This window comes from Ornithorhynchus anatinus, chromosome 3, assembly GCF_004115215.2.
Source record: "Ornithorhynchus anatinus isolate Pmale09 chromosome 3, mOrnAna1.pri.v4, whole genome shotgun sequence".
Lineage (NCBI taxonomy): Eukaryota > Metazoa > Chordata > Mammalia > Monotremata > Ornithorhynchidae > Ornithorhynchus > Ornithorhynchus anatinus.
The window spans coordinates 140,826,448-140,847,720 of NC_041730.1; the positions used below are offsets into that span (position 1 = coordinate 140,826,448).

A 21,273-nucleotide genomic window follows, 5' to 3' on the forward strand; every position below is an offset into this window, starting at 1 on the left:
TCCTCCCCACCCCCCTTCACCCAGCAACTCCATCCCCCTTCTGACCCCCGGACACACTCCAGCCCCTCAGACCATAAAACACTTCACCATTTCCAGGAGGGGAAATGGAAACATCATCCAAAGCCCCAAAACAAGCAGTTCCCCCTCTCTCAGAGGGGCTTTCTCCAGTCCATTCTCACCCCCACCCTGCCCTACAGTCCCCGTGTCCCGGGTCTGGTGGAGGGTCCGGAGGGGCTGACCACTGCTGCTAACCCAGGCATTGCCCTGTGACCCTTTAAGTTTCAGAGGCAAGGGAAGGACATAGAAAAGGTGAAACAGCGGCTAATCGAGATGGCCAACCACGTGGATAAGGTGAGGCCCTGCTTTCCGTCCTGCTATTCCTTCAATCGTATTTCAGTCGTATGTATTGAGCGCGTACTCTGTGCAGAGCACTGTACTAGGCGCTTGGGAGAGTACAATATAACAATAAAGAGACACATTCCCTGCCCTCTTCAAGCTGACAGTCTAGACGGGGAGACAGACGTTACTAGAAATAAATAAATTACAGACATGGACAGGAATTACAGATACGTACATGTGGGCCTGGCAGGGGGAAGGCTGAGCGAGGCACACCCAGGCTTGGCCCAGTGTAGAGAGCCCGGCTCTGGGTACCAGAATGCCAGGGTTCCCAACCAAATTCTTCCTGGAGCTAATGTGGGCAAGGGTGTCCGTCCGGACTCAGGGTCCCGCAGGAATCCAATAGCACCAGTGTCAGCCACCAGCCCTAGAATCAACTCCTCCACTCAGGGGGTCAGCAGGGAGGCCGTGGCATCGAAGCCCATCCGTCGTTCCCGACAGGAAATGTTGGAAAATTGCCAATGGATGGGAGCGTAGAGGGCGCCCGGTCGACCCTACGGTCCGGCGGCAGGAAGGCAGAGCGGGTGACCCCACGGGGACGGATCTCACTCCCTGAGGTCCAGGCCACAGCGGCCAGCCCATCTGCTCACCCTCATCCAGACTGCTGCTGCCTTATTCCAAACAAAATTCTTTCTTTTAATCGTACTTATTGAGCACTTACTGGGTGCAGAGCACTGTACTAAGTGCTTGGGAGAGTACAATAGAACAATAAACAGGCACGTTTCCTGCCCACAGAGAGCTCGCAGTCTAGAGGAATGTCCTGGGGGCCAACTCACCCATAGTCCAGCTCAGAAGGATTTCAGGCCCATCAGCACTGGTCCGGGAACCTGGCTAGGTTCCCGGGAGGCTCGGACTAATTTCGATCTGGGAAGAGGAGTTACCGAGTACATTCCAAATGCAGAATGCTGCACTGAGTCCCCATCACGGGCAAAGTGTTGAACTGAGACGCTGAGAAGCTGTGTGGCCTAGTGGATCGAACACAGGCCTCAGAGTTAGAAGGATCTGGGTAGAGAGCAGCGTGGCTCAATGGAAAGAGCCCAGGCTTGGGAGTCAGAGGTCATGGGTTCTAAACCCGGCTCTGCCACTTGTCAGCTGTGTGACTGTGGGCAATCACTTCACTTCTCTGCGCCTCAGATACCTCATCTGTAAAATGGGGATTAAGACTGCGAGCCCCACGTGGGACAACCTGATTCCCCTGTGTCTACCCCAGCGCTTAGAACAGTGCTCTGCACATAGTAAGCGCTTAACAAATACCAACATTATTATTATTATTCTCTGTGCCTCAGTTACCTCATCTGTAAAATGGGGATTAAAACTGCGAGCCCCACGTAGGACAACCTGATCACCCTGTATCTACCCCAGTGCTTAGAACAGTGCTCTGCACATAGTAAGCGCTTAACAAATACCAACATTATTATTATTATTATTATTATTATCATCATTAGTGAGTGAATGGTGCTGTTCTGAGCACTTGCTTTGTGTGCAGAGCACTGTTCTGGGTGACTATTGGATGCCTTCTATGTGCAGAGCTCTGACTGGGCACCTGGGAGACTACCATAAAACCAAACTGAAGATCACCTGCCTTCGAGTTCGTTTGATTTTTAATGGTGTTCATTGAGCACTTACTATGTGCCAAGCACTGTACTAAGCGCTGGGATAGATACAAGATAGTCATGGTGGACACAGTCCATGTCCCACGAGGGGCTCACAATTTTCAACCCCATTTTACAAGTGAGGTCATTGAGGCACAGAGAAGTAAGTGACTTGCCCAAGGTCACACAGCAGGCAAGAGGTGGAGTAGGATTAGAACCCAGGTCCTTCTGACTCATGTTCTATCTACTAGGCCATGCTGCTTCTCTTAAATTATTTACACTCTACAAGGCCTAAATTATTTACCAATAATGGGAGCAGGAAGGAAGGAAGAAGAGAGGTAGAATAAACAGCGGATGTGGATATCCTCATCGATGGTATTTATTGAGGGTATACTATGTGCGGAGCACTGTACTAAGTGCTTGGGAGAGCACAGTACAACAGAGTTGTCAGACACTCCCTGCCCATAAGGAGCTTACAGTCTAAAGGGGGAGACAGACACTACTATGAATTTATTAATAATTTATAACACCTATAATACCATCAGTCGATCGATTGAGCGGCGTGAGCGAGGGGAGGGTGGGTGGAGAGGGCGGTCGGGTCTCCCGCGGCCTGGGTCCGACCCCTCCGGCCGGCTTTGGCTTCAGTTGTACAGGCCTCTGAACGTGCGGATCGTGCTGGTGGGCGTGGAGGTGTGGAGCAGCCTGGACCGCTGCACCATCAGCCAGGACCCGTTCCTCAGCCTGCACGAGTTTCTGGACTGGCGGAAGTTAAAGCTCCTGCCGCGGAGACAGCACGACAACGCCCAGCTGGTCAGGTCAGATGTCCGGCGTCCCTCCCATCCTTCCGTCCCGTGTGCCGTCCGCGCCGTGGGGAGAGGCTGGTGTGGGCTCAGGTCCCCGGCCCCTGCCCTCCGCGTCACCCCACCCCTGGATCAGCGTTCGGCCAGTGGGAGTGAGCTGCGGGGAAGTGAGCTGTGGTCCCTGTTGGAGCTAGTGCAGATGGTATTTGGGTCTGAAATCTGGGGGTGGAACGCTTGGGCTTCGACCTCAACGTATGCAGGCTGTATCCAACTTGGAGCATCCTGCTGGGGCCTGCCTGAGGAAGGGGCCTGGGGGCCGGGGCTGGGGCCAGGTGGGGGCTGAGATGAGAGCCCGTTGGTTAGGGTTGAATGAAAATAGAGAAGGATGGGCAGCCGGCAAACCAACTCTGCTGCCCTGGCCACCCAGGGCCACCCCAAAATGGCAGTCTGCTGACCAGGGTCAGCGCTCACCCATTCCACAGTCAAGCGGCCGGTCACCACCTTGCCGTGTCCAGTCTGGTCCGATCCGGGCTTCACCTTCCCAGTTGATGACCCTACTGGGGGCCTCAGGGCAGGCAGGGCCCGGTGACTTGCCCGCAGCTGCCTCTCCCCAGCCAATCAATCAGCGGTATTCGTTGAGCTTACTCTGTGCAGAGCACTGGACTAAGTGCTTGGGAGAGTCCAATAGAGCAGAATTGGCAGATCCATTCCCGATTCCCAAGGAGCTTCCCGGATGGAGCTTGGAGCGGGTCACCCTTCAGGAGAGGCTCGGCGGGGAGCGAGGGCCGGCGGATGGCGTGGGGCTGAGCCCGGGCCGGCCGGGAGGAGACGGGACCCTTGAGCTGACGGACCACCTCTCCTCGCTCTCTCCCAGTGGGGTGTTCTTCCAGGGAACCACCGTGGGCGTGGCCCCCCTCCTCAGCATGTGCACCGTGGAGCAGTCCGGGGGCATCGTCATGGTAGGCAGCCACGATCACGGTCCACTCTTTCCTCCTCCAGGTGGCCATCGAGGGTTCTGGGGGTGCCCCCATTCCCCCAGTGGGAGAAAGCCTTGTCCTCTTGGCATTTCCACCTGAGGCTCCGCTCCCTTTCATTCATTTGGTGGTATTTATTGAGCGCTTGCTATGTGCAGAGCACTGTACTAAGCACTTGGGATAGAATACTATAACAATAAACAGACGCATTCCCTGCCCACAATGAGCTTACAGCCTAGAGGAGTGCCTAGCACACTGTTAGAGCTACCTCACTCAAGAAATACTTCCATCTGATCCCGTCCCAAGATTAGAGGAGTCAGAGCTGGCAAGCGTCAGAGTGTAAGACTGAGGAGACAAAGCCCTAGGTGTATTTTATGGTATTTCTTGAGCATTGACTATGTGCCAGGCATTGGGATAGATACAAGAAAATCGGGTTGAATACAGTCCACGTCCTACACGGGGTTCACAGTCTTAATCCCCATTTTACAGATGAGGGAACTGAGGGCCAGAAAAGTGAAGTGACTTGCCTAAGGTCACCCAGCAGACAAGTGGTGGAGCCAAGATTAGAACCTGGGTCCTCTGACTCCCAAACCAGGGCTCTTTCTGCTCGGCCCTGCTGCACCTCTGTCGACGGTAATGGCAGTCTCCGTTCCCCCTCTTGCAGCCAGGCAGAGGCACTCACTCGCCCGGTCGATCTGTCAGGTCTAGAAATCCCAGGGTTGGAGTGATTTCAGAATCCTGGGGTCAGGGAACCAGCAACGACCATTCCCCAAATTCAAGGTCATTCGGTGGTGGAATGTACATGGACTGCACATGGAAACTAAAGTTCGGATATTTGAATCTGTGTGACCTTGGGCAAGTCACTAAACCACTTTGGTTCTCAAGTCTCCTCATCTGCAAAATGGGCATATGATTCCCCACTCAATTCTCCCTCTTCTATTACGACCCTGGGTGAAACGGGAGCTATTATCTAGGATCAATTCTGGCTTTTGCACAGTGCTTGGCACGTGGGTTTTCAAGACAAAGCAGGGCTTCCCCGAGGCAGCATCTCCTGACAGAACCATTCGAATACAGTGATCCACCTCTCTAAGGAAGGAAGAAAATCCCAACAAAAGTTTTGGGAGCTCAGCTGCCAAGAGCTTTATCTGTTGGACGGATAAGTCCCCTTGGACTTCCAGGTCAGGGAGGCTCCGACTTTCTACATTCTTCCCTCATCCCCTTTCTTCTTTCTGTGGTTCCTGAGGTCAGTTTCCTTAAACAGTTTGTAGGCCGTCCGCTTCGAGGATGATCATTTCTAAGCCAGCCCATGCAGCAGACATTCCCGGCCATGGTGCGAAGTGACTGGGAGGAGAGGAGGAAGAGGGAGGGAGAGAGAAAGCCAACCAACCTGAGTTGAAGCCCTGGGGCCCCTAGAACTTCTACAGTGGAAAGTTTCTCTGCCCAGAGGCTCAACTGGTTAATAATTATAGTATTTGTCAAGCCCTTATTATGTGCCAGACACCCTGCTAAGCGCTGGGGTGGATACAGGCAAATCGAGTTAAACACACTCCCTGTTCCACTTGGGGCTCATGGTTCTCAATCCCCATTTCGCAGATGAGGTAACTGAGGGACAGAGAAGTGAAGTGACTTGCCCAAGGTCACACAGAAGACAAGTGGCAGAACTGGGGTTAGAATCAGTTGACTGACCCTGGACAGCTGGAAAGGGGAGGCAGTGTGACCTAGTGGAAAGAGCCTAAGTCTGGAAGCCAGAGGACTTGGTTTCGAATCCCAGCTCTGCCACTCGCCTACTGTGTGACCGTAGCCAAGTCACCTCACTCTGGACCTCAGATTCCTCAACTGCAAAATGGAGATTTAATACCTGTTCTACCTCCTACTTCAATGTGAGCCCCTTGTGGTACATGGACTGTATCCAGCCTAATTAACTTGTATCTACCCCAGCACATAGAATGGGGTTTGATACACAGTTAGCACTTATTAAATGCCGTAAAAGGTTGGCGTGTTGGGAGGGGACAGGGTTGGCTACCTTCGGGTAAAAGGGCAACAAGGAGATATCTCCAGTGTGAGGTATTTTCCCCAAGGAAAGATGAGTATAAGCTTGTTTGTGGGCGGGGAATGTGTCTTCCACTTCTGTTATATTGTACTTTCCAAGTGCTTAGTACAATGCTCTGCACATGATAAGCACTCAATAAATATCATTGATTGATTATCTCATCTAGGGCTTTAGAGAACCCCAGTCTGCCTCCTTGACAAAATCCCTCCCTCACAATGTCTGACTGTCATGATGTCTATCAGTCAATTAATAGCCATGACAGCATCTACTCTGTTCAGAGCACTGTGCTAAGCCACGGGGAGTGTCCAATGGACAATCTCTGCTCCGCCATTCATGGGGTTGCGATCAGTCTGATGTCTCTCTCGATTGGGGAATCTATGCTCATTTCCGACCTTGTTTCATCTTGAAGTGGTAAAATTCCCACTTTCTGCCATTGAAACAGCATAGCTTCCCCCATCGTTAGAGGTGTAGCCAGAGCTACGGCTATGAAAATTGGCAGAAAGAACAATATATTGTATTCCTTATGGATTTTATTAAGGGCCTACTAAGTGCCGAGCACTGTGTTAGATGTTGGGAGTAGATACAAACTAATCAGATCGCACACAGTTCCTCTCCTACATGGGTTTCACAGTCTAAAGCACAAAGAGAGCGGGTACAGTAGTTATAACAATGAAGCAGTGTGGCCTAGTGGAAAGAGGCACGGGGCTGGGAGTCAGAGTACTGTACTAAGTGGGGGAGGGATATAATATAACAGACATGTTATCTGCCCACAATGAGCTTACAGTTGAGGGGGGAGACAGCACGGTGTAGTGGATAGAGCACAGGCCTGGGAGTCAGAAGATCATAGATTCTAATCCTGGCTCTGCCACTTGTCTGCTGTGTGACCTTGGGCAAGTCACTTCACTTCTCTGGCCCTCGGTTCCCTCATATGTAAAATGGGGATTGAGACTGTGAGCCTCGTGCGGGACAGGGACTGTGTCACCCTATTAGCTTGTATCCACCCCAACAATCTGTATAGTGCCTGGCACACAGCAAGTGCTTAATAAATACCACAATTATTATCATTATCATTGCTATTATTATAAATAAATGAATTACAGATATGTACATAAATTTTGTGGGGCTGGGAGGGGGAGATGAATGAAGGGAGCAAGTCAGGGTGATGCAGAAGTGGGGGAAGAGGAAAAGAGGGCTTCATCAGGGAAGGCCTCTTGGAGGAGATGGACCCTAAATAAGGCTTTGAAGGGGGAGAGAGTCATAGTCTGTCAGATACAAGGAGGGAGGGCATTCCAGGTCAGAGGCAGGATGTGGGCAAGAAGTCGGCGGTGATATAGATGAGATTGAGATTGAGGTATAGTGAGAAGGTTAACATTAAAGGAGTGAAGTATGTGGGCTGAGTTGTAGTAGGAGAGTAGCAAGGTGAGGTAGCACAGCGTGGCTCAGTGGAAAGAGCACGGGCTTTGGAGTCAGAGGTCATGAGTTCAAATCCCGGCTCCGCCACTTGTCAGCTGTGTGACTGTGGGCAAGTCACTTAACTTCTCTGTGCCTCAGTTACCTCATCTGTAAAATGGGGATTAAGACTGTGAGCCCCACGTGGGACAACCTGATTCCCTTGTGTCTACCCCAGCGCTTAGAACAGTGCTCGGCACATAGTAAGCGCATAACAAATACCAACAAATACCAACATTATTAGGTAGGAGGGGGCAAGTTGATTGACTGTCAATGGCATTGATTAAAGCCAATGGTGAGAAGTTTCTGTTTGATGCAGAGGTGGATGGGCAACCACTGGAGGGTCTTGAGAAGTGGGGAAACATGGCCTGAACATTTTTGTAGAAAAATGATCAGGACAGCCGAATGAAGTATGGACCAGAGTGGAGAGAGGCTGGAGGCTGGGAGGCCAGCAGCGGAGCTGGAATTAGAACCCGGGTCCTTCGATTCCCCCCAACCCAGTAGAAGCTCTCTCTCACCAGCCGTGCTGAACGGCAAGAGAGCAAGGAGAATATGTGTATGCTTTTCCCTTTCCCGAGGACCACTCCGACCACCCGGTGGGCACGGCGGTCACCCTGGCCCACGAGCTCGGCCACAACTTCGGATGAACCACGACACCCCGGGACGAGGGGCTGCTCCTGCCCGTCAGCCGGGGAGAAGGAGGCTGCATCATGAACCCTTCCACTGGGTGAGCGACGCCATGGTCCGAACTCTTCCTTTCACTCTGACGCCGGGCCTGGCTCGGGTCCAGTACAGGCCGGTCTGGCTCGGGTGCGGCCCCGGGCTCGGCTGGACACTCCGGCCCGCTCCAGGGGGTGGGTCCCACCCTGGTCAGCGGGAGGGAGGGACCGGCCCCTCCGCACCTTGAGGAAACCGCCTCAGCGCTGGGGGCTCGACTTGGGTCCCAGCCTGGTGGTGTGGCCTGCCCCGGGGGCAGCGGGGAAAGGGATCCCAGCGGCCTCTGAGGTTGGGGAGAGCTGTGGTCTGCGGGATTTGGAGCGGGAGGGAGACCCGGATGGGGAGAGGTGAGAAAGTCGAACGAGTGCTTTTTTTTGTATTTTGGCTGGGGGAGGCTGTTTTTAATCATATTTGCTTACTATGGGCTGGCACTGTACTAGATTCATTCATTCAATAGTATTTATTGAGCACTTACTATGTGCAGACCACTGTACTAAGCACTTGGAATGTACAGTTCAGCAAGTAGATGCTGGGGTAGACACAATAATAATAATAATATTGGTGGTAGGCACTTACTATGTTCTAATTCCAGCTCCATCACTTGTCTGCTCTGAGAACGTGGGCAAGTTATTTCACTTCTCTGTGCCTCAGTTACCTCATCTGTAAAATGGGGAGTAAGACTGTGATCCCCCGATTACCTTTTATCTACCCCAGCACTTAGAGCAGTGCTTGGCACATAGTAAGTGCTTAACAAATATTATCATCATCATGATTACTATTATTATGTGCCAAGAACTGTTCTAAGCGCTGAGGGTAGCTAAAATAAAATTGAGTTGGACACAGTCCCTGTCCCAAATAGGGCTCACAGTCTCAATGCCCATTTTATAGATGAGGGAACTGAGGCACGGAGAAGTGAAGTGACTTGCCCAAGGTCACAGAGCAGTCAAGAGGAGGAGCCGGAATTAGAACCCATGACCATCTGAGTCCCAGGCTCGTGGTCTATCTACTAGGCCACACTGCTTCACAAGCCAAACAGGGTGGACACAGAGGGGTTCAAATAAGTAATGCCTTGCAAACAAAACCCTCAAATTTTTGTGGAGGAAGAGCTGAGGGTCTGAGGGGAACAAAAACCCTAAAAGTTGGGGACTCCTTCCTGCTAGGACTACAATTCCCAGAAGCCACAGGACATTTTCTGTGGCTTGAATAGAACCAGAAGCAACAAAGCAACAGACGCAAAGCCTTCCGCAGATGCTACGCCTCCCAGAAGGCATTTCCATCCATCCATTCATTCATTCAGTTGTACTTATTGAGTGCTTCCTGTGTGCATAGCACTGTACTAAGCACTAGAAAGAGTACAATACAACAACAAACAGATACATTCCCTGCCCACAACGAGATCACTGTCTATAGTGGGAGACGGACATTAATACACATAAATAACAGGTATAAATGTAAGTGCTGTGGGGCTGGGAAGCGGAGTGAATGATGGAAGCAAGTCAGAAGGGAGTGGTAAAAGAAGAGAGAAGAATTTGGTCAGGGAAGGCTTCTTGTAGAAGATTCATTCATCATTCAATTTTACTCAAGTGTTTATGGTGCTGTGCAGAGAACTGTACTAAGCACTTGGGAAAGAACAATGCAACAATAAACAGTGACAAACCCTGCTCACATTGAGCTCACAGTCTGGGGACGGTGGGGCAGAGAGACAGCATCAATATAAAGAAATAAAATAGCAGATACATACATAAGTGTTTTGGGCCGGAGGGTGGGGGGTGGAGGAGCAAAGGGAGCAAGTGGGGGTGACACAGAAGGGAGTGGGAGGATGAGGAAAAGTGGGGCTTAGTCTGGGAAGGCCTCTTGGAGGAGATGGGCCTTCAGTAAGGCTTTGAAGGGGAGAGAGGGTCATTTTCCGTCGGATTAGAGGTGGGAGGGCATTACAGGCCAGAGTCAGGACATGGGCCAGAAGTCAGCAGCAAGACAGGTGAGATGGAGGCACATTGAGAAGGTTAGCGACACCAGAGGAGCAAAAGTATACGGGCTGGGTTGGAGGAGGATAGAAGCAAAGTGAGGTAGAAGTGGACAAGGTGATGGAGTGCTTTAAAGCCAATGGTGAGGAATTTTAGATACAGAGGTGGACAGGCAACCACTGGAGGTTTTTGAGGAGCGGGGTGACATGTCCTGAACGTTTTTGTAGAAAGATGATCCAGGCAGTGGAATGAAGTATGGACTGAAGTGGGGAGAGACAGAAGGCTGGGAGTTCAGCTATGAGGCTGATGCAGTAATCTAAGAGGGGTAAGATGAGTGATTGTATTAACATGGTAGCAGTTTGGGTGGAGAGGAGAGGGCGGATTTCAGCAATGTTGTGAAGGTGGGACTGACAGGATTTGGTGGTGGATTGAACGTGTGGGTTGAATGAGAGAGAGGAGTCAAGGATACCGCCAAGTTTATGGGCTTGCGAAATGGAAAGGATGGTGGTGCCGTCTACGGTGATGGGAAAGTCATGGAGTGGACAGGGTTTGGGAGGGAAGAAAAGGAACTCTGTTTTGAACATATTAAGTTTGAGGTGACAGGAAGACAACCAAGTAGAGATGTCTTGAAGGCAGGAGGAGGTGTGAGCCTGGAGAGAGGGAGAGAAATCAGGGCTGCAGATGTAGATTTGGGTATTGTCTGCATAGAGATGGCAGTTGAAGCCAGGGGAGCGAATGAGTTCTCCAAGGGAATGAGTGCGGATGGAGAATAGAAGGGGACTCAGAACTGAACCTTGAGGGACCCCCACAGTTAGGGGGTGGGAGGCAAAGGAGAAGCCTACAAAGGAGACTGAGAATGAATGGCTAGAGAGATAAAAGGAGAACCAGAAGGGGACAGGGTCAGTGAAGCCAAGGTTGGATAACGTTTCCAGGAGATGGGGGTGGTCCACAGTGTTAAAGGCAGCTGAGGGGTCAAGGAGGATTAGGATGGAGTAGAAGCAGTTGAATTTTGCAAGAAGGAGATCATTGGTGACCTTTGAGGGCAGTTTCTGTGGAGCAAAGGGGACGGAATTTCCCAACAGTATCTCGAAAGGGGATCTCCTGCCTTCTCTCAAAGTCTTCCCCCTCAACCTGCACCTCTGACCCCATCCCTTTGCACCTTATCGAAGCGCTTGGTCCCTCCTTTCTTCCCTCCCTGACTTCAACTGTTTGCTCTCCAATGGCTTCTCCCTCACTGCTTTCAAACATGCTTACGTTTCCACTATCCTAAAACAACCCTCCCTTGACCCCACGGCTCCCTCCAGTTACCGCCCCATCTCCCTCCTACAGTCCCTCTCCAAATTCTCTGAACAAGTTGTCTAAAATCTCTCCTTGACCCCCTTCAATCTGGCTTCCAACCCCATCGCTCTACAGAAAATGACCTGATCTTCTTGTAATAGCCCCATCGCTGAGTACAGTGCCTGGCACATAGTTAGCACTTAACAAATACCACAGTTATTATTACCATTATTATTATTATTATTAAGCACTTAAGAAATACTCAGAATTGTCTATCCCAAGCACTTTACACACAATCACCATCTGACCATTATCTTGAGAAGCTGGACTCCCCAGCAAACAGGGAACCTCCCCCGTTGCAGGGGAGCATCTCATCATTAACCTTTTCCTTCCCCAACAATCATGCTGGTGATGTTGGTGGTGGCATGGCTCAGTGGAAAGAGCCCGGGCTTGGGAGTCCGAGGTCATGGGTTCTAATCCTGGTTCCACCACATGTCAGCTGTGTGACTCTGGGCAAGTCACTTCACTTCCCTGTGCTTCAGTTCCCTCATCTGTAAAATGGGGATTAAGCCTTGTGAGCCTCATGTGGGACAACCTGATCACCTTGTATCCCCCCAGTGCTTAGAACAGTGCTTTGTACATAGTAAGCACTTAACAAATACCATCATCATTATTATTATTATTATGAAAGAACATCCCCTTGATTCTATTTATTGCTATTGTTCTTGTCTGTCCGTCTCCCCCGATTAGACTGTAAGCCCGTCAGAGGGCAGGGACTGTCTCTATCTGTTACCGATTTGTACATTCCAAGTGCTTAGTACAGTGCTCTGCACATAGTAAGCGCTCAATAAATACTATTGAATGAAGGAATGAATGAAGAGGCGATGATGGGAATTGTGTGATAACGATGGCAGTTATGAGGCACTGGTGACAGTGACAGCAGTGGCGATGTTGATGACAATGGAAAGGTGAAAATGGTGAGGAGGATGACGGAGAGGGCGATAGTGTGGTGATGATGACGGCGGTGGTGACAATGATAATCATGCTACCGGCCCACGTCCTACCTCCCCTGGCCCACCTCCTACCTCTGGCCTGGAATGCCCTCCCTCCTCACATCTGCCAAACAATCACACTTCCCCCCTTCAAAGCCCTACTGAAAGCTCACTTCCTCCAGGAGGCCTACCCAGACTGAGCGTCCCTCTTCCTCTGCTCCTCCTCCCCTCCCCCATCGGCCCGACTCCCTCGCTCTCCTCTACCCCCCTCCCCGCCCCACAGCACTTGCATATATATGTACATATTATTCTGTTATTTTATTATTGATGTGTATATATCTATAATTCTATTTATTTATATCGATGCCTGCCCACTTGTTTTGTTTAGTTTTGTTGTCTGTCTCCCCGCTTCTAGACTGTGAGCCCATTGTCGGGTAGGGATTGTCTCTCTCTGTTGCCGAATTGTATTTTCCAAGAGGTTAATCCAGTGCTCTGCACACAGCAAGCACTCAATAAATGAATGAGATACAAAAGCTTGTTTAGAAAGGTGCTGCACTGCTTTAAAGAACACAAATGGCCCAACTGTTGTTGTGGGAGAGAGAAAATGTAACAAGCGAAAGGCTCTTTTAGAAGTGAGCCAGAAAAGTGGCCTCACTCTTCTCAGCGAAAGGTTCAAAGTGACTCCGTCACTTTCCACCCTTTATTTGTTGTGGGCAGGGGACGTGTCTACTAACTCTGCTATATTGTCCTCTCCCAAGCGCTTAGTACAATGCTCTGCACACAGTAAGTGCTCAAAAAATATGATCGTTGGATTAAACTATTCACCCCACCCTCAAGCCCAGAGCACTTTTGTCTGTATCTGTCATTTATTTATCATATTAATGTCTCTAGACTGTAAGGTCCTTTTGGGCAGGGATCATATTTACCAACTCTGTTATATTGTATGCTCCCAAGAGCTTACTACAGTGCTCTGTACACAGCAAGCGCTCAATAAATACTACTGATGAATGGATTGGGTATTTCTGTCCAGACAGATCTCCATTGTCGTGGCTCAGGCAGAGGGTCGATGGAGAGGGGAGGGAGCGAGAGACTGACATGAGACTGGGAACAGTTTCCAGACAGATGCCAATCTCCGTCATTTTGCCGGGGGAGGAAGGGTCGAGGGCAGGACTGGCCTGGACTCGTGAACGCACATTGTGTTTGCGGACCAAAATAACCAAACAGGAAATCGCATTTTTCTCAAAGAAAAACAATTGGAGTAATTTTTCAGTTCCTTAATTCAAGGAATTCTTGCTCAAGAGTTTTCAGACTTTCTAACATCCTTTTTAGGATAGATTTCGGCTTCGCGGGGCTTGAGAATAGGAACCACCGGGCACCAAGTCATGGAATTTTATGGTGTCACCACCGCAGGCCAGGATTAATCAATCAATGGTATTTATTGGGTGCTTCCTGCGTGTAGACTAGATCACTCTACTAAGAGCTTGGGAAACTACAATGCAACAGTGTTGGTAGACACGTTTCCTGCCCTCAAGGAGTGCTCAGTCTTCAGGAGTAGACAGGCATTAATTTTCATGAATACAGATATTGACATGTGTGGCTTAGTGGAAAGAGCCCGGTCTTGGGAGTCAGAGTCCATGGGTTCTAATCCCGGCTCCACCACATGTCTGCTGTGTGACTTTGGGCAAGTTATTTCACTTCTCTGTGCCTCAGTTACCTCATCTGAAAAATGGGGATTAAGACTGTGAGCCCCAAGTGGGACAACCTGATTACCTTGTATCTCCCCCAGCACTTTGAACAGTGCTTAGCACATAGTAAATACTTAACAAAGACCATCATCATTATTATTATTATCTACCCCAGAGCTTAGTACAGTGCCTGGCACATAGTAAGTGCTTAATACCACAATCATTATTATTATTATGTGGGACATAGACGGTGTCCAACCTGATTAGGTTGTATATACCCTAGCATTCAGTACAGTGCCTGCCACATAATAAGCGCTTAACAAATACCATTTTAAAAAGTGTAGTGATTTGGCCCAGGTCACACAGCAGACAAGTGGCAGACCAGGATTAGCTCCCAGGTCCTCTGACTCCCAAGCCTGTGCAATTCCCACTAGGCCATGCTGCTTTCCGATTAATTCACGATACCCTGCGGAATAAACAGTACATGCCTAGCACATACACAGTCCAAGAAGCACACATCCAGATTTTGAGCCCCACAAGGGATGGGGACTATGCTTCATTCCTCTAGACGTGAGCTTATCCTCTAGACTGTGAGCTTGCTGTGGGCAGGAATGTGTCTGTTTGTTGTTATATTGTACTTTCCCAAGCACTTAATACAGTACTTTGCACACAGTAAGTACTCAATAAATACAATTGAGTGAGTGAGTGAGTGAGTGAGTGAGTGAGTGAGTGAGTGAGTGAGTGAATGAATGAATGAATTCCCATCTGTGTATTCTCTTCCAGCTAAGGCACAACACTGCACACAGTAAGTACTTAACAAATACAATTACTAAAAAATGCTGTTGCTATTCTCCATGCCCAGTATCCATGCAGTACAGACAGCACATGCCCAGCACACACACTCGTTACACACCCAGTCTAGGGCGCAGTTTCCTGGAATGGGGACAGAATCCCCTTTCCCCACCCGCCACCACCCCAATCTGGGCCAATTCTCTTCCAGCCCCTGTGGGGGTGGCTGCCGGTCCCACTCGGCGGCCACTCAGGGACCACCCTATCCCCTTGCCCCCACAGGTACCCCCTGCCAGGGGCCTTCAGCAGCTGCAGCGAGAGGGACCTGGAGGAGAGTCTGCAGAAGGGAGTGGGCACCTGCCTCTTCAACCTGCCGGACGCAAAGGAGTCTCTTGGGGCCCGGAGGTGCGGCAATGGCTTTGTGGAGGAAGGAGAGGAGTGCGACTGTGGGGAGCCTGAGGTGAGAGCCCCGAGAGCCCAGCCGGACCCGCGCCGGGGAGACTGGCTGCAAGAAGCGGGCCACCTGGGCTCGGGCCGCGAGAACCCGGGGCCACGAGAACCTGGGACTGCGAGAACGTGGGCTGGGACAACCCAGGGCAATGAGAACCCAGGACCACAAGAACCCAGGCCGCTAGAACCCAGGGCCACGAGAATCTGGACCTCAGAAACCTTGGCTGTGAGAACCTGGAGTGGAGAAGTTGGCCAAGGAGAAGCTTCCTCCGGCCACCTTCTTCAGCCCGGGCAGCAGCACAGCGGGGTGGGTGGGGCAGCAACACCTCCGTGGCCTCAGCGGCCTTAAACACCCACTCTGTGCCAGGTGCTCTGCAGCCGCTTCAAGGCGGGCGATCAGACATGGCCCCGGTTGACACCAGACCCTCTGTCTGAGCCGGAGGCCACACCCGCAGCCCAGTCAGAACTCGTCGCCAGCGCCGGTGAGGCCAGACCAGCCCCTGGGACATAGTGAATGAGGGCAGAGGGCAGAGAGGAGGAAGGTGGCAGGAGACTGGTTGTCACGACAGCCTCCTGGCTTCCATTTCCTGTCTGTGGGCCTTGGGGCCTGGACCAGCTGCCCTGACCCAACCGCAGGATTAGGTGAGGGGCCGATCTGCTCTCGTCTGCCCAGGGCTACGCTGGTCAGCCCTCAGCCAGGCCCAGAGGTGCTCAAAGGCGCTCTCCCAGTCATATCCCATCCTACCCGGCTCATCTGACCCTGGCCTCTAAGACCGCTGACTGCTCGATGATCCTGCCACCTTCCTCCCCTGCTCTTCAGAGTTGTGGCTCCCTGGTGAAACCACGGCCTGGTGGAGAGAGGTTGGGGCTGAGAGCTTAACCTCTAAATTTGGAGAAGATCCGTGCTCTCTCTACTTCATCATGGGGGGACAGTGTCTGATCTGACTATTCTGTATCTACCCAGCGCTTAGTACAGTGCAGCAGCGTGGCGTGGTGGGTAGAGCATGGGCCTGGGAGTCAAAAGGTCAGGGGTTCTAATCCCCACTCTGCCGCTTGTCTGCTGGGTGACCTTGGACTTCTCTGGGCCTCAGTTCCCTCATCTGTAAAATGGGGATTAAGACTGTGAGCCCCGGAGGGACGGGGACTGTGTCCAATCCGATTTGCTTGGATCCACCCCAGCGCTTAGTACGGTGCCTGGAACATACTAAGCACTTATCAAATACCATCATCATCATCATCATCATTATCATCATTACAATATGTGGTCCCTTGAAAGCACTCAATCAGTGTTGTAATGAAGGCACTGCTTTAGGGTGAGCTGCCGTCTCTGGTCAGTGTCTGTTTTGAGAGCACAGATTCCACACAGCCGATTTCACTTACAAGGGGAAGCAAAGACGTGATTTTCTTCAATCATATCTTGTTAGTGCAGTCACTGAGACGATACTTGTGTGTGCCCAAGCGGTTGAACTGCTTCGTGACCTCTTCCTCCTTCATTGACCCGGATTTATTGAGCACCTGCTGTCTGCAAAGCTTGGCGACTCCTCCACGGGCCCCCTCCTGCCACCCACTCTGAGGAAAACAGAGCAACGGGAGAGCCGCTCCATGGCTAGGATGTTGCGGAAGCGGTGGTCGAGGCAGGGGCCGAGGCTGAGGCTGTGGCCTACAATGAGGTTGTTGCCGAGGTCGAGGCTGTTCCTGAGACGGACCCTGTAGCCGAGGCTGTGGTTGTGGCTGAGGCTGTGGTTATGGACGAGACCTGACAGAGGCCGTGACTGTAGCCTACACTGAGGTTGTGGCCAAGGTTGAGGCGGTGGTTGTGGCCGAGACTGCGGTTGTGACCGAGGATTTGCCTGCGGCCTAGACTGAGGTTGTGCCTGAGGTTGAGGCTGTGGCTGAGGCCGAGGCTGCGGTTATGGCCGAGGCTGGGGTGTGGAGAAGCAGCGTGGATCAGTGGAAAGAGCCTGGGCCCGGGAGTCAGAGGTCATGGGTTCTAATCCCGGCTCCACCGCTTGCCAGCTGCGTGACTTTGGGCAAGCCACTTAACTTCTCCGTGCCTCAGTTACCTCATCTGTAAAATGGGGGTTAAAACTGTGAGCCCCACCTGGGACAACCTGATCACCTTGTATCCCCCCAGCGCTTAGAACAGTGCTTTGCACAAAGTAAGCGCTTAACAAATACCACCATTATTATTATTATTATTGTGGCTGAGGATTTGACTGTGGCCGAGGCTGAAGTTGCGGCCAAGGTTGAGACTGTGGGTGAGGTTTTTGGCCGAGGCCTAAGTTCTGGCTGAGGGTTAAGCCGAGGGGGAGGTTGCGGTTATGGCTGAAGCTGTTGCTGTAACCGAGACTGAGACCGTGGCTAAGGCTGTGGTTATGCCACTTGTCGGCTGTGTGACTGTGGGCAAGTCACTTAACTTCTCTGTGCCTCTGTGCCTCAGTTCCCTCATCTGTAAAATGGGGATTAAGACTGTGAGCCCCACGTGGGACAACCTGATCCCCCTATGTCTACCCCAGCGCTTAGAACAGTGCTCGGCACATAGTAAGCGCTTAACAAATACCAACATTATTATTATTATTATGGCTGCCGTTAAGACTGAGGCCTGTAGTTGTGGCTGAGGAGGCAGTGACTGCGCTAATGTCTGGGGAGAAGCAGCATGACACAGTGGAAAGAACCTGGGCTTGAGAGTCAGAGGTCATGGGTTCTAATCCCGGCTCCGCCACTAGTCAGCTGTGTGACTTTGGGCACTGGGCCTCACTGACCTCATTTGGAAAATGGGGATTAAGACTTGAGCCCCACATGGGACAACCTAATTCCCTTGTATCCCCCCCAGCGCTTAGAACGGTGCTTAACACATAGTCCCGATTAGATTGTGAGCCCATCATTGGGCAGGGATTGTCTCTATCTGTTGCCGATTTGTTCATTCCAAGCGCTTAGTACCGTGCTCTGCATATAGTAAGCGTTCAATAAATACTATTAAATGAATGAATGAATAAGTGCTTAACAAATGCCATCATTATTATTATTATTATTACAATTATTCTCTGGGCCTCCGTGACCTCATCTGTAAAATGAGGATTAAGACCTTGAGCCCCATTTGGGACAGCCTGATTACCTTGCATCTCCCCCAGTGCTTCGAACAGTGCTTGACACATAGTAAATGCTTAACAAATACCATCATTAATCCCGTCTCTGCCACTTGTCAGCTGTGTGACCATGGGCAAGTCACTTAACTTCTCTGTGACTCAGTTAATTCATCTGTAAAATGGGGATTAACTGTGAGCCTCACGTGGGACAACCCGATTACCCTGTATCTACCCCAGCGCTTAGAACAGTGCTCTGCACATAGTAAGTGCTTAACAAATACCAACATTATCATTATCATTATTATTATTTTTATTAATGATGGCTGAGGTGGAGGCTAAGGCTGTGTCTGAACACGAGTTTGAGGCTAAGGCTGAAGTGGTGGCCGTGACTGGACCTTTGACTTTTGAACTCTGAGCCCGAGAGCCAGGACTCCATTCCTCTAGCCACAGCGCCAGCCTCAGCCTGAGGAATTCGTTTTACTGCTTACTATGAGCTTCATTCAATAGTATTTTTCATTCGACGGTATTTATTGAGCGCTTACTATGTGCAGAGCACTGTAGTAAGCGCTATGAGCTTGCGGTCTCCAAATCTTTAATCCATCTTGGCAGGGGGCCAAGGGTGTTGAACTTCCTTGAAACTTAATGGTTGTCATGATAATTGCGGTTCAGTATTCATTCAGCGTTTACTATGTGTCGAGCACCCTGTCGAGCCCCGGGTAGATACAGAGGCAGGGGGCCAAGGGTGTTGAACTTCCTTGAAACTTAATGGTTGTCATGATAATTGCGGTTCAGTATTCATTCAGCGTTTACTATGTGTCGAGCACCCTGTCGAGCCCCGGGTAGATACAGACAGACAAATCAGACCCAATCCCTTGGCATCCTTAAATATTCTGTTTTAATGAAAAGCAGCACAGGAATCACAACGGGCTCCAGCCGGCGACACAGGGGTTATGGGGAGAGGGGGGGCGTCGGGCAGGGGTCCGGGCAAGGGCCGGGCACGGGTCGCCAATGGTCGTAGAGCCCCACTGCCCGGCCTCTCCATCCCCAGGAGTGCACAAGCCGCTGCTGCAATGCCACGTCCTGCACTTTGAAGCCAGGAGCCGTCTGTGCCCACGGGCTGTGCTGTGAAGACTGCCAGGTGCGTCCCTGGCTGGCGGGGGCAGGGGTCGGGGGCACGGGGGTCGGGGGGGTGGGGCTGTCCGTCCAGGTCCCATCCAGGACCAGTCTGTCACCCAGTTCATCGGGGGTCGCTACTGATCATGAGGTCCTGGTCTGCACACCTGGGAGGCGAGACGAGAAGCAGGATGGCCTAGTGGATAGAGCCCGGGCCTGGGAATCAAAAGGGCAGTGGTTCTGATTCCGGCTTCTCCACTAGTCTGCCGTGTCATCTGGGACAAGTCGTTTCTCCTCTCTGGGCCTCAGTTCCCTCAACTGTGAAATGGGGATTAAGACTGAGAGCCCCATGGGGGACAGGGACCGTGTCCAACCCGATTAGCTCGTATAATAATAATAATAATGTTGGTATTTGTTAAGCGCTTACTATGTGCCGAGCACTGTTCTAAGCGCTGGGGTAGACATAGGGGAATCAGGTTGTCCCACGTGGGGCTCACAGTCTTAATCCCTATTTTACAGATGAGGGAACTGAGGCACAGAGAAGTTAAGTGACTTGCCCACAGTCACACAGCCGACAAGTGGCAGAGCTGGGATTCGAACTCATGAGCCCTGACTCCAAAGCCCGTGCTCTTTCCACTGAGCCACGCTGCTTCTCCACCCCTGCGCTTAATACAGTGTTTGGTACATAGTAAGCACTTAACGAATGCCATGAAAAAAAGGAGGGGCACCTAGAGGCAGGCCCACATGGCCCTGCCCTCCAAGGGCTCACACCCAACCAGGGAGAGAGACAACCACAGACATAGACACACACAGAAAAACGAGGCACGAAGGCCAGAACTGGGGGTGGTGCCCGGGGCTACCATAGAAAGCGGTCATTCATTCATTCAATAGTATTTATTGAACGTTTACTATGTGCAGAGCACCATACTAAGCGCTTGGAATGGACAATAGGGCAACAGATAGAGACAATCCCTGCCCAGTGACGGGCTCACAGTCTAAACGGGGGAGACAGACAGCAAAGCAAAACAGAACAAAACAAAACAGGACATCATCAAGATAAATAGAATCAAGGAGATATATACCTCATTAACAAAATAAATAGGGTAATAAATAATAGATACAAATGAGCACAGTGCTGAGGGGAGGGGAAGGGGGAGCAGAGGGAGAGCAAGGAGGATGGAGAGATGACAATTTAAAGGCAGGTGTGAACAGGTTTAGAAGGGCCCGGGGAGGAAATGAGATAAGGAGGAAATGAGATAAGATTCCTACCTGCTAAGCGATGGGGGGTTGCGAATTAATCAGAAAGCAGCGTGTCTCAGTGGAAAGATCCCAGGCCAGGGAGTCAGAGAACCTGGGTTCTAATCCCAGCTTTACCACTTGTCTGCTGTGTGACCTGGAGCAAGTCACACTTTTACGGTGTTTGTTAGGCACTTACTATGTGCCAGGAACTGTTCTAAACTCTGGGGTAGTTGCAGGCTAATCAGGTTGGACACAGTCCCTGTCCCATATAGGGCTTAGAGTCTTAATCCCTATTTTACAGAGGAGGAAACTGAAGCGTAGAGAAGTGAAATGATTTGCCCAAGGTCACACAGCAGTGAGGAGGCGGAGCCGGGATGAGAAGCCAGGGCCTCTGACTCCCAGGCCTGTGGCTCTATCCAGGAGGCCATGCTCCTTCACTTCTCTGTGCCTCAGTGTCAGTGTGAGCGGAAGCAGGGTGGCTCAGTGGAAAGAGCCTGGGCTTCGGAGTCAGAGGTCATGAGTTCGACTCCCGGCTCTGCCACTTGTCAGCTGTGTGACTGTGGGCAAGTCACAACTTCTCTGTGCCTCAGTGACCTCATCTGTAAAATGGGGATTGACTGTGAGCCTCATGTGGGACAACCTGATTACCCTGTATCTCCCCCAGTGCTTAGAACAGTGCTCTGCACATAGTAAGTGCTT

At 51.1% G+C, this 21,273-nt stretch overlaps 1 protein-coding gene across 1 annotated transcript in view; it reads left to right on the forward strand.

Annotated features, from left to right (window-relative positions):
• Window positions 1–21,273, forward strand: part of ADAM12 (ADAM metallopeptidase domain 12) — a 140,696-nt gene that overhangs the window by 97,460 nt on the left and 21,963 nt on the right. The window contains 6 exon segments of the mRNA XM_029058952.2: window positions 280–351; window positions 2,634–2,803; window positions 3,663–3,747; window positions 7,840–7,988; window positions 14,969–15,146; window positions 19,271–19,360. Of these exon segments, the coding sequence (XP_028914785.1) occupies window positions 280–351; window positions 2,634–2,803; window positions 3,663–3,747; window positions 7,840–7,988; window positions 14,969–15,146; window positions 19,271–19,360 (744 nt within the window).